Genomic DNA, 12547 nt, shown 5'->3' with positions numbered 1-12547 from the left:
AGTCATGCCTCGTACTGAAATTTTCCATCCAGGTAACATATTGGTGAATCTCCTCTGAACACTCTCCAGTGCAATCATGTCCTTCCTATTGTGCGGCAACCAGAACTGCATACAATGTTTTATAGTTGGACTAAGACTTCATTGCTCCAATAATTTATGCCCCCCAAAAGGTAGGTATTCCCTATGCCATTTTCAACACCCCATCATAAGACCATAGGAGCAGAATTAGGCCATTCGGCCCATCGAGTCTGCTCCATCATTCGATCATGGCTGATCTAATTTTTCCTCTCAACCTCATTCTTCTCATAACTTTTGACCTTACTAATACCCAATGATTTGGCCTCCACAGCTGTCCATAGATTCACCAGCTTCTAGCTAAAGAAATTCCTCCTCATCCCCATTGCAAAGGTACATCCATGATCCTAGACTCCTAGTCTCCCACTACGGGAAACATCTTTTCCGTATCCACTCTATCTACCAATCGGTAGATTTCAATGAGAACGCTCCTCATCTTTCTTAATTCCAGTCAGTACAAGTCCTGAGCCATTCTGGGTTCCTCACACATTAACCCAATCATCCCCGGGATCATTCTCATAAAATTCCTCTGGACCCTCTCCAATGCCAGAACATTCTTCCTCAGATATGGGGCCCAAAAATGCTCACAATATTCCACATGTGGTTTGACCAGTGTCATACAAAGCCTCAGCAATACATCACTGCTTTTATGTTCTTGTCCTCTTGAAACGAACGCTAACATTGCATTTGTCTTCCTTACCACTGACTCAACCTGCAAACTACAGCATCCTGCACCAGCACTCCCACGTCCTTTTAAAGATTAGATTTCGGAATCCTCTCTCATTTAGAAGTCTAAACCTTTATTCCCTCTACCAATGGGTAGAAAATTCTAAAACTAGAGGCATAAGGTGAGAAGGGAGAGACTTAAGAGATAGATACAAGGGACAGATACATAGAGAGGAAAGGTTTTGAGGGTGATGGACAAAATGCAGGCAAATGGGACAAGCCCAATATGTCAACTTAGTCGGCATGGATAAGGTGGGCTGAAGGGCATGTTTCCGTGTTGTAGAACTCTATATTGGAAACAGGGCTAGACCATTCAACTGAATGTCAATAAGGAGAACATTCCACCAATACTAACCTTACTGTACTCATTAATTTTTAACAAAAAGTAAGCATAAAGGTGGCACAGTAGTGCAGCTGTAGAGTTGCTGCCTTACAGCGGCAGAGACCCAGGTTCGAACCTAACTACGGGTGCTGTATGAATGGAGTTTACACGGTCTCGCTGAGACCTTGTGGGTTTCTCTGGGTGCTCCAGTTTCCTCCCACACTCCCAAGATGTGCAGATTTCTAGGTTAATTGGTTTCTATAAATAGTCCCTACTGTATAGGACAGAACTAATGTACTGGTATCGCTGGTTGGTGCGGACTTGGTGGATCGAAGGGCCTGATACCACGCTCTAAACTAAATTGAAACACAAATATAATTATTAATAAAGTTATTTTTTTACAAAGTTCAAATCATTTGCTAGATGATGAGATACTTTACTGGAAAAGAAGCTCCACCTACCAATGCAGATCTCAATTACGAAACACGTTTTCAAATGGTTTCAATTCTACAGGATGGATGCAATGGTCATTTGGAAAAGTATGGTATTTGAGGTGAAGGCTGTGGTTTTACAACTGATGACAGTAATTTACTATTCCTGAAGAATAAAACAACGAAACCTTTTTGTAACCAGGACGCAATAAGAGTCTAATAATATAGTACATTCCTTAAATTTAACAGCGTATAGAATGTTTAGATCAGGGTTTCCTGGGTCGCCGCGCTGGGACTCCAGTATGCTTGGTACCGCCGAGGAAAACATCGTGGAGCCGCGGTTCTGCGGAGCGGCCAGCTGCGACGTTGAACTTACATCTCGCCGAGATCACCAGTGTGCGGAGCTCCGTCTGGCGTGGTCTGTTGGCTTGGAAGCCGCAGGCTCCGGTGGGAAGGCGGCCGTTTCTGGCACCCCAAGCCGCTGGGGGTTCTCCCGACGCCGGAGTACCATCACCCGGCGAGAACATCGGGCGCCGTGGCGGCGACTGTGGAGGCCTCAATAGGCCCGACTATGGGTGGACAAGAGGATGGGGACTGGACTTTGTGCCTTCCCCCACAGTAGGAATCACTGTGGGGGGATGTTTTGGTGTTGAATTTCTTTATGAATACTGTGTTGTATTTTTATTAGTGTGCTGCAAGGACATCAGAATTTCCCCTGAATAAGGGGATTAATAAAGTATTTATCTATCTATCTATCTATTATTTCTATGCCGATAATAACCTTTTTATAATCCTGAGTAGTTTTGTTATCCAGATAACCCTAATTATAAAGGACCATGGGGAGGCGGGGATAGGGTGGAATGGTGTCCATTATTGCTGGTTGTCTGTTATAACCGAGTAAAGGATTCACTCCAAGGAACAATGAGATGTTTTTAAAGACAAAGTTATTTTTAACAGCAAATTTTTCTTTACTGCAAACTAAAAACACAATAGACTGTTTGTTTAATAGACTATAATTGCACAAGCGTGTGGGAAGGAACTGCGGAAGCTGGATTAAACCGAAGAGAGACACAAAATGACTAGAGTAACTCAGCGGAACAAGCAGCATTTCTGGAGAGAAGGAGTGGGTGAGGTTTCCGGTCTCGAGACCCTTGTTCTCAACCTGAAACGTCACCCATTCCTTCTCTCTAGAGATGCTGCTTGTCCCGCTGAGTTACTCCAACATTTTGTGTCTATCATTGCACAAGTGCCGATCGAAGCAATTGCTCGCCAATTTCCATGGCCTCCAGTGTAACGGGCAGCCTGTGTTCAGTGATGTCTGATTACTGTGGGAATGCTCGGTCCACTATGATCAAAGTCTGTTATAACAAGGTCCATAATAACGAATGTAGACTGTATTTATTTAACTCACTACTTTGTGGTCAATGATTTAAGCCACCCATCATGCTAGAATATTTCCTATTTACAAGAAATACAGATACATTGTACCTGCTGATTTACGAGGATGTTGCTAGGACTAGAGGGTGTGAGCTATAGGGAGAGGTTGAGTAGGCTGGTTCTCTATTCCATAGAGCGCAGGAGGATGAGGAGGGATCTTATAGTATAGAGGTGTACAAAATCATGAGGAATAGATCGGGGAGATGCACAGAGTCTCTTGCCCAGACTAGGGGAATCGAGGACCAGAGGACATATTTGTCTGAAGGGGAAAAGATTTAATAGGAATCCGAGGGATAACATTTTCACACAAAGGGTGATGGGTATATGGAACAAGCTGCCAGAGGAGGTAGTTGAGGCTGGCACTATCCCATTGTTTAAGAGACAGTTAGACAAGTACATGGAAAAGAAAGGTTTGGAGGGATATGGGCCAAGCGCAGGCAAGTGGGACTAGTGTAGCTGGGACATTGTTGGCCGGTGCGGGCAAGTTGGGCCAAAGGGCCTGTTTCCACACTGTATCACTCTGACTCTATGTTGATAATTTTTCTAAATTTAAGCACCATTAGCTCACTAATTACGCACACACACACATACAATGTGGTCCTGTGGTCTTTTAAGAAAGTACAACTATTAGAACAATTTCCACAGGGAATGTAAAAAATGATTTACACACATCCTATATTGGAACATCATATTGGTGGACGATATTATTATTTTTCTAGTTAGCATAGTGGGGCTGCCTCAAAGCGCTAGAGACCAGTTTAGATCCTGACTACCGATGCTGTCTGTGCAGTTTGTATGTTCTCCCTGTGACCGTCTGTTTTCTCTGGGTGCACCGGATTCCTCCCACACTCTAAAGACGTGCAGGTTTGTAGGTTAATAGGCTTCTGTAAATTCCCCCAAATGAGTAGAATGTGAAGGTGGGATAACATGGACCAGTGTGCGGGTGATCTGTGGCCAGCATGGACTCTGTTGGCCAAAAGGCCCGTTTCCTTTATCTCTAAACATTCAGGTAATAGCTTCCAGATGAGAAAGCTTTTTGCAATGTAAAACAATGCTTCCTTATGTTGACCTTATCTCCTCTGAGAGAGAACTTCCACTACCTTTCTTCCACATACTATGTGACCTACATGCTGCCCTTCACGACCAGCATGTGGAGAGCAATCTACAACTAGAAAGTGTGGAGCCTGCCTGCTGGACTATGTTAGCTATTTTGAATGAACAATGATGGGCTAAATAAACACAATGACACAAACTACAGCAGAGGAGTATAAATCATGAGGGGAATACAGTGCCCTCAATAATATTTGGGACAAAGACCCATCATTTATTTATTTGCCTCTGTACTCCACAATTTGAGATTTGTAATAGAAAAAAATCACATGTGGTTAAAGTGCACATTGTCAGATGTTATTAAAGGCCATTTTTATACATTTTGGTTTCACTATGTAGAAATTACTGCTGTGTTTATATAGTCCTCCATTTCAGGGCACCATAATGTTTGGGACACATGGCTTCACAGGTGTTTGTAATTGCTCAGGTGTGTTTAATTGCCTCCTTAATGCAGGTATAAGAGCTCTCAGCACCTAGACTTTCCTCCAGTCTTTCCATCATCTTTGGACTTCTTTTATTGTTGTTTATCAACATGAGAACCAAAGTTGTGCCAATGAAAGTCAAATAAGCCATTATGCGACTGAGAAACAAGAAGAAAACTGTTAGAGGCATCAGCCAAACTTTAGGCTGACCAAAATCAACTATTAGGAACATCATTAAGAAGAAAGAGAGCAGTGGTGAGCTTACTAATTGCAAAGGGACTAGCAGGCCAAGGAAGACCTCCACAGTTGATGACAGAAGAATTCTCGCTATAATAAAGAAAAATCCCCAAACACCAGATCCAACAGATCAGAAACACTCTTCAGGAGTCAGGTGTGGATTTGTCAATGACCACTGTCCGCAGAAGACTTCATGATCAGAAATACCGAGGCTACACTGCAAGATGCAAACCACTGGTTAGCCGCAAAAATAGGATGGCCGGGTTAAGGGGCTGTCCCACTGCTGCAACCTAATTGGCGAGTTTAGAAGAGTTTGCCCTCGACTCATACTTGCAGCATGGTCGACACGAGGTTTCTAGGGGGTCTTTGTAACTCTCCTTCATGCTCGAGAGTAGTCCCCGCGTACTCGAGGCCTCAGCTAGGTTGCGGTGTATTTTTCAACATGCTGAAAAGCCCGCGAGTAAAAAAAGGTCGCCATGGAAAAAATCTATATATATTTTACTCGTAGGTTTAGTCAAAGTAGGTCGTAGTAGATAGGCATGTTATTCATAGGTAATCAAGGGTAGTCAAAGGTAATCAAAGGTAGTCTAAGGTAGTCGAAGATAGTCTTCAACATAATCGAAGGAGGTCTTCTACGTAGTCGAAGGAGGTCTTCAACATGACACTTTTTCAAACTCCCCTAAACTCGCCAATTAGATCTCCGCAGTGGGATAGGCCCTTTACAGTTTGCTAAGAAGTACTTAAAAGAGCAACCACAGTTCTGGAAAAAGGTCTTGTGGACAGATGAGACAAAGATGAACTTGTATCAGAGTGAGGGAAAGAGCAAAGTATGGAGGAGAGAAGGAACTGCCCAAGATCCAAAGCATACCACCTCATCTGTGAAACACGGTGGTGGGGGTGTTATGACCTGGGCATGTATGGCTGCTGAAGATGCTCACTTATCTTCAATGATGATACAACTGCTGATGGTAGTAGCATAATGAATTCTGAAGTGTATAGACACATCCTATCTGCTCAAGTTCAAACAAATGCCTCAAAACTCATTGGCCGGTGATTCATTCCACAGCAAGACAATGATCCCAAACATACTGCTAAAGCAACAAAGGAGCTTTTCAAAGCTAAAGAATGGTCAATTCTTGAGTGGCCAAGTCAATCACCTGATCTGAACCCAATTGAGCATGCCTTTTATATGCTGAAGAGAAAACTGAAGGGTACTAGCCTCCAAAATAAGCATAACCTAAAGATGGCTGCAATACAGTCCTGGCAGCGAATTACCAAAGAAGACACCCAGCAACTGGTGATGTCCATGAATCGCAGACTTCAAGCAGTCATTGCATGCAAAGGATATGCAACAAAATACTAAACATGACTACTTTCATTTACATGACATTGCTGTGTCCCAAACATTATGGTGCCTCTGAAATGGGGGGAACTATGTATAAACACTGCTGTAATTTCTACCTGGTGAAAGCAAAATGTATAAAAATGGCCTTTAATAAAATCTGACAATGTGCACTTTAACCACATGTGATTATTTTTAATTACAAATCTCAAATTGTGGAGTACAGAGGCAAATAAATAAATGATGGGTCTTTGTATCAAACATTAAGGAGGGCACTGTAGATAGGGTGAAAGTACTGTGTCTTTTGTAAAGGGGAATCAAGATCCATGATAAAATTCAACCTGCAATTTGAGAGGGGAAAGATTGAATCAGATATGTCCATATTTCTGTTGAGCAAAAGTGACTACAGGGGCAAGAGGGAGGAGCTGGCTAAAGTTGATTGGAAAAGGATCCTAGCAGGAATGACGGTGGAACAGCAATGGCAGGAATTCTGGGAACAATTTGGAAGTCGCATGATCTTATCATTCCAAAGAGGACGAAAGATTCTAACGGGAGAATTAGATGATTGTGGCTGACAAGGAAAGCTGAAGACAGTATAAAACTAAAAGAGAAGGCATATAATATTGCAATGATACTGGGAAGCTGGATTGGGAACCTTTTAAAAAACAACAGAGGGTAACTAAAAAGACAATACGGCGTGAAAAGATGAAATACGAAAGTAAACTAGCCAATATTATAAAAGAGGATAGCAAGAGTTTCTTTAGATATATAAAGAGTAAGACAGAGACAAGAATGGACATTGGACTGCTGGAAAATTATGCTGGAGAAGTGATAATGGGAAATAAGGAAATGGCAGATGAATTTAATACGTTTTTTGTCTTAGTCTTCACAGTGGAAGACACCAGCAACATGCCGCAAATTCAAGAGAGTCAGGGGGTGGAAGTTAGTGGAGTGGCTATCACTAAAGAGAAGGCGCTTGGGAAGCTGAAAGGTCTGAAGGTGGATAAGTCACCTGGACCGGATTGATTGTACCCCAGGGTCCTGAAAGAGGTAGCTTTTGACATTGTGATCTTTCAAGAATCACTAGAGTCAAGGGTGGTTCCAGGCGATTGTAAAAATGCAAATATTACTCCGCTGTTCAAGACGAGAGTGAACAGAAATGTGGAAACTATAGACCGGTGGTTGGTATGATTTTATGGGTCCATTATAAAGGATGAGACAGCCCGTACAAAAAAACCTTTTCCTTCCAAAATACAGTGAAAGGGTAGGAGTTAGCTTGCCTGCAAGAGTTGTTCTTGTAATTGTCTGCTGATCAGATTGTGAACTTTGTCCACAGATGCACTCAGGAGACAGCAGCTCCAGATAAATTAATGCTCTCTGCTATCTCAGAAGGATACAGTAAAATCTTGCTAAAATCTCCAATTTTACAGTGCAACCAAATATTTTCCGACAAAACAAACACTTCATAAATGTCACCATCAGATGACTCCTTAATTACACAAAATCTCCATTTACACTTCAAAGAGCATTCATTTCATTATAATCCACGTTTGAGTAGTAGGTTGAGAACCAAATCAAGGTTTAACTGTTCAATGGACATTGTCTCCAAATTCATGAACATTCCTCGAAGCATTTATTCTGAGGACTTCAGCATGGCTTGTTCAGCGAGACTGTTTTTTATTCCTCAACTCTTGGCAGATATTTTCCTGAACTACAGCATAACACGAAATCACAAAAAAAGACACAAAGCACTGGAGTACCGCAATGGATCAGGCAGCATTGCTAGAGAACCATGGATAAGTGATATTACGGGTCAAGCTCTTCTTCCTACTGATTGCAGCGGCAGCAGATAAACGTGGGAGAGAGGAGGGGCAGGACAAAGCATGGTGACTAATAGGTGGATACAGTTGAGAGGTCTTTGTATTTTTAGACCATTCTCTTTAGCCTTTGTATTACTGACAAGGTTCCACCTGTTGTGCTGACTTGAACGTGACAAATAAAACGTGGGAGCAAAATGAGGGGAAGCTGCGTCACTTGCATTGATACATGTTCACATGGTGTGGCTCAGATTCAAATCTAAACTTCAGCCTGATGCTCATGGGCATGTGGGCACACCAGTACTTATGGTTATAATGAGCCCCAGGAAATAAAGAATTTAAGCTCTTCAATTTATACACAGAATCGGGGTATTTTTCCCTCAGCCAAGACCGACTCTACAGATAGTTACAAGTGATAACGTATGGCCATTAAAAAAGACACATAATTCACATTAGACAAAAATAAATCCCACCATCCTCATTGAAAAACCTTTCCACGGGTGCAACAAGTTGATTAATCTCTTCCAACTCTTCCTTGCTGACCTCTGGATAGGGAAATACTTCGTGCTAGAATATAAACAAATGCACTGAATTAGAATGCTTGTAATTCAGGGATTTACTTACAATCTAAGATCCTTTTAAAGCAAAAATATTAAACTGATTATTCAATCTTCCTTATTGTTAACACATTGGCTTCCAAGGCTTGAACACAATAAACAGTTGCATTTCAGCTCACCACTGTTATATTTGCAAATGTGGTGGGGTTTTTTTACCCAGAGATTCGCCTGGCCACAAAACATTGGCATCATCAAAGCTGATTGTGTAAACTTCTGAACATAGTCTCTGCTGTTGTTGAAATTCTCAACCATTTTTTCACATTTACAATTGATTAATACTTGCTGGCCTCCCATCATCGCCCTTCATGAAGTTGAGAACATTCACAACTCTGCTAGCTTTACGGCAACTCACACCAAGTCCCGTTCGCGCCTGCACTTAATTGTACTAGCTACAAATTAGGCCAAATCCGTAACCTCCATACTCCATGCATTGTGTAGATCTATACAAAGTAACTGCAGGTCTTCCCCAGGTTGTGAATGCCTAACTAATGGGCAGACTCGACATACGAGCGAGCATTTGTGAGACTGATAGGATGGATTTGCTGGTTATTGCAGGGCTGCAGGCATCTTCTGCTAGTATGGGTGTCAGAGGTTATGGGGAGAAGCCAGGAAAATGTGGTTAGGAGGGAGAGATAGATCAGCCATGATTTGAATGGCGGAGAAGACTTGAAGGGCCAAATGGCCTAATTCTACTCCTATCACATGATCTTATGACCTTATGACCGATATGGGAACTCAGTTCATGGCAACATTATTGCACCTTGCAGACAACTCCGAGTGATTACATTAAATGCCTCTGGTTAACCACATGTTTTTCCTGGTTGTCTTATGCTTACTCCATCACAAGTTTGCAGATGACACCACTGGAATGAGCCAGATCTCAAACAATGATATTACAGAGTGCAGGAATAAGGTGTCAAGACAACAATCTCTCCCTCAATGTCTGTAAGACAAAGGAACTACTTGTTGCTTTCTGGAAGCAGGACTACATGCTCCAATCAGAATGAATGGTGCTAAAGTGGAAATGATTGAGAGCTTCAAGTTCCTTGACATTAATATTACCAATGATCTGTCATGGACCAACCAAATTAATGCGACTGCCAAGAAGGCACACCAACGCCTCTACTTCCTGAGATGACTGAGGCATGTCACCAATTTAGTATACAAACTTAAAGCACACGGCATTGGGGGTTCAGTATTGATGTGGATAGAGAACTGGCTGGCAAACAGGAAGCAAAGAGTAGGAGTAAACGGGTCCTTTTCACAATGGCGGGCAGTGACTAGTGGGGTACCGCAAGGCTCAGTGCTGGGACCCCAGCTATTTACAATATATATTAATGATCTGGATGAGGGAATTGAAGGCAATATCTCCAAGTTTGCGGATGACACTAAGCTGGGGGGCAGTGTTAGCTGTGAGGAGGATGCTAGGAGACTGCAAGGTGACTTGGATAGGCTGGGTGAGTGGGCAAATGTTTGGCAGATGCAGTATAATGTGGATAAATGTGAGGTTATCCATTTTGGTGGCAAAAACAGGAAAGCAGACTATTATCTAAATGGTGGCCGATTAGGAAAAGGGGAGATGCAGCGAGACCTGGGTGTCATGGTACACCAGTCATTGAAAGTAGGAATGCAGGTGCAGCAGGCAGTGAAGAAAGCGAATGGTATGTTAGCTTTCATAGCAAAAGGATTTGAGTATAGGAGCAGCGAGGTTCTACTGCAGTTGTACAGGGTCTTGGTGAGACCACACCTGGAGTATTGCGTACAGTTTTGGTCTCCAAATCTGAGGAAGGACATTATTGCCATAGAGGGAGTGCAGAGAAGGTTCACCAGACTGATTCCTGGGATGTCAGGACTGTCTTATGAAGAAAGACTGGATAGACTTGGTTTATACTCTCTAGAATTTAGGAGATTGAGAGGGGATCTTATAGAAACTTACAAAATTCTTAAGGGGTTGGACAGGCTAGATGCAGGAAGATTGTTCCCGATGTTGGGGAAGTCCAGGACAAGGGGTTACAGCTTAAGGATAAGGGGGAAATCCTTTAAAACCGAGATGAGAAAAACTTTTTTCACACAGAGAGTGGTGAATCTCTGGAACTCTCTGCCACAGAGGGTAGTTGAGGCCAGTTCATTGGCTATATTTAAGAGGGAGTTAGATGCCTTGGCTAAGGGGATCAGAGGGTATGGAGAGAAGGCAGGTACGGGATACTGAGTTGGATGATCAGCCATGATCATATTGAATGGCGGTGCAGGCTCGAAGGGCCGAATGACCTACTCCTGCACCTAATTTCTATGTTTCTATAACTCTTATGAACTTCTACAGATGCACAATAGAAAGCAACTATTTTTGAGAACGGGTTGAGAACAGTTCTGCTCAAGACCGCAAGTAGCTGTGGAGTTGTAGATGTAGCCCAGGCCATCCACAAATACCAGACTTTGCTCCATACACTTCACATTGCCTGGGAAAAGCAGCCAACATAATCAAAGGCATGTCCCACCCCAGTCATTCCTTCTCCATGTCCCCGTTGGGCAGATTGTACAGAAGCTTGAAAGCGCACACTATCGGACTCAGGAACGGAATCTTCCCATTTGTTATCGGGTTTCTGAACAATCCTTCCATAAGTTAAAGTACTATCCGATTCACCTCTACCCCCTTGTGGGCATTGGACTTTGTAAGTGCTATCCTGCTGAAAACTATATTCAGCACTCTGCATGTTCACCTTTGCTCTCAGCCATGTGTACTTGAGTTTGACTATGTGTATTTATGTACACTATTATCTGATTGGATAGCATAAAAAGCTTTTCACTGTACTTTGTCCATGCGACCTAAAGCATGTACCTCCACCCACGGGCCGCTGCACCCTATTCAGTACCCACACCCACCGTTCCCAGGTACCTGGTTAATTTTGCCCAGAAACAGGTTCTTGGCGTAGGCCAACGCCCGGCACTGGGAGCTGAAGCTAAGGCGGTGATCCGTGAGGCGGACTTGCAGCTGTTGCCCGGCGGACAAGCGCAGCCTCGCCAGGGCCCCGCGCAGCACAACCGAGGCGCTCATCATCGGCGCCGCTCCCGTCCGAGCCCCGGGCGCGTTCACGAGGGGGGCGCGCGGCCGCGATGTCACAATGGGCGGTCCGTTAGAGGGCGCGTTCACGAGGGGGCGCGCGGTCGCGATGTCACAATGGGCGGGCCGATGAGGCGCCGCGCGCCGCCGGCAGGGGGCAGCAACAACGGACGGCGTCTCCCCTGGAAACCAACCAAAGGCCCAAACTCAAGGCAAGGCATCGACAAGTGGTGGGAGAAAGAAAGCCAAGTCATGCCTGAAACTACAACTGCAATTGCTGAGAAGTACGCAGGAGTTCAGGTAGCAACCGTGGAGGATGAAGCAAATGATTCGGGGCCAAGAACCTTTCCTCAGAAAAGTGTCATATCTCTGCCCCTCCCATTCCCACACTGACCTGTCCTGTCCTGGGCCTCCTCCACTGGCAGAGTGAGGCCCAGCACATATTGGAGGAACACCACCTCATATTTCGCTTGGGCAACTTACAACCCAGCCATATGAATATTGATTTCTCTAACTACAAGTAACGCTTGCATCCCCCCTCTCTCTCCATCCCTCACCCACCCTAATTCTTTGACTAGTTTCACTGTTCTGATTAAATTTTACTGATTGTATACCGCGTTGTCATCTTCCCCTCAGTCAACAATGAACAATTCTACATTTCCTTATCAACCTCTTTGATCTGTCGTTTTCACACCTTACCCTTCCATATCTCTCGACTCTCAGTTTGAAGAAGGGTCTCGACCCGAAACATCACCCATTCCTTCACTCCAGAGATGCTGCCTGTCCCGCTGAGTTACTCCAGCATTTTGTGTCTATCTCTGCTCCAGTTTGGTTATGTCCACCGGTGCCCAGCACTTGGAAAATGCACAAATGTACCTATGGATATTGCTCTACTCCAGGCTGCTTCTGTGTAGATTAAGATGAAGACACAAAGACAGAATGACCACCTTCGC

At 43.8% G+C, this 12547-nt stretch overlaps 1 protein-coding gene across 3 annotated transcripts in view; it reads right to left on the bottom strand.

Annotated features, from left to right (window-relative positions):
• The window catches only part of acad9 (acyl-CoA dehydrogenase family member 9), a 61796-nt gene extending 50161 nt beyond the window's left edge, over positions 1 to 11635 (bottom strand). The window contains exons 1-3 of one of the 3 annotated variants that reach the window (XM_033037213.1): positions 11430 to 11604; positions 8393 to 8486; positions 1585 to 1720 (exon numbers count right to left, since the gene is read on the bottom strand). Coding sequence is in view for 2 of the 3 variants with exons in the window: in XM_033037212.1 (XP_032893103.1) it covers positions 8393 to 8486; positions 11430 to 11591 (256 nt within the window). In the remaining variant the exon portion in view is untranslated. Of the gene's footprint in view, positions 1 to 1584; positions 1721 to 8392; positions 8487 to 11429 lie in introns of all 3 variants that reach the window. The other 2 variants (XM_033037212.1, XM_033037211.1) reach the window with 2 other exon arrangements.
• Positions 11636 to 12547: the final 912 nt, after the last annotated feature.

Source organism: Amblyraja radiata, chromosome 18, assembly GCF_010909765.2.
Source record: "Amblyraja radiata isolate CabotCenter1 chromosome 18, sAmbRad1.1.pri, whole genome shotgun sequence".
NCBI lineage: Eukaryota > Metazoa > Chordata > Chondrichthyes > Rajiformes > Rajidae > Amblyraja > Amblyraja radiata.
This window is presented reverse-complemented; position numbering and strand designations above follow the sequence as displayed.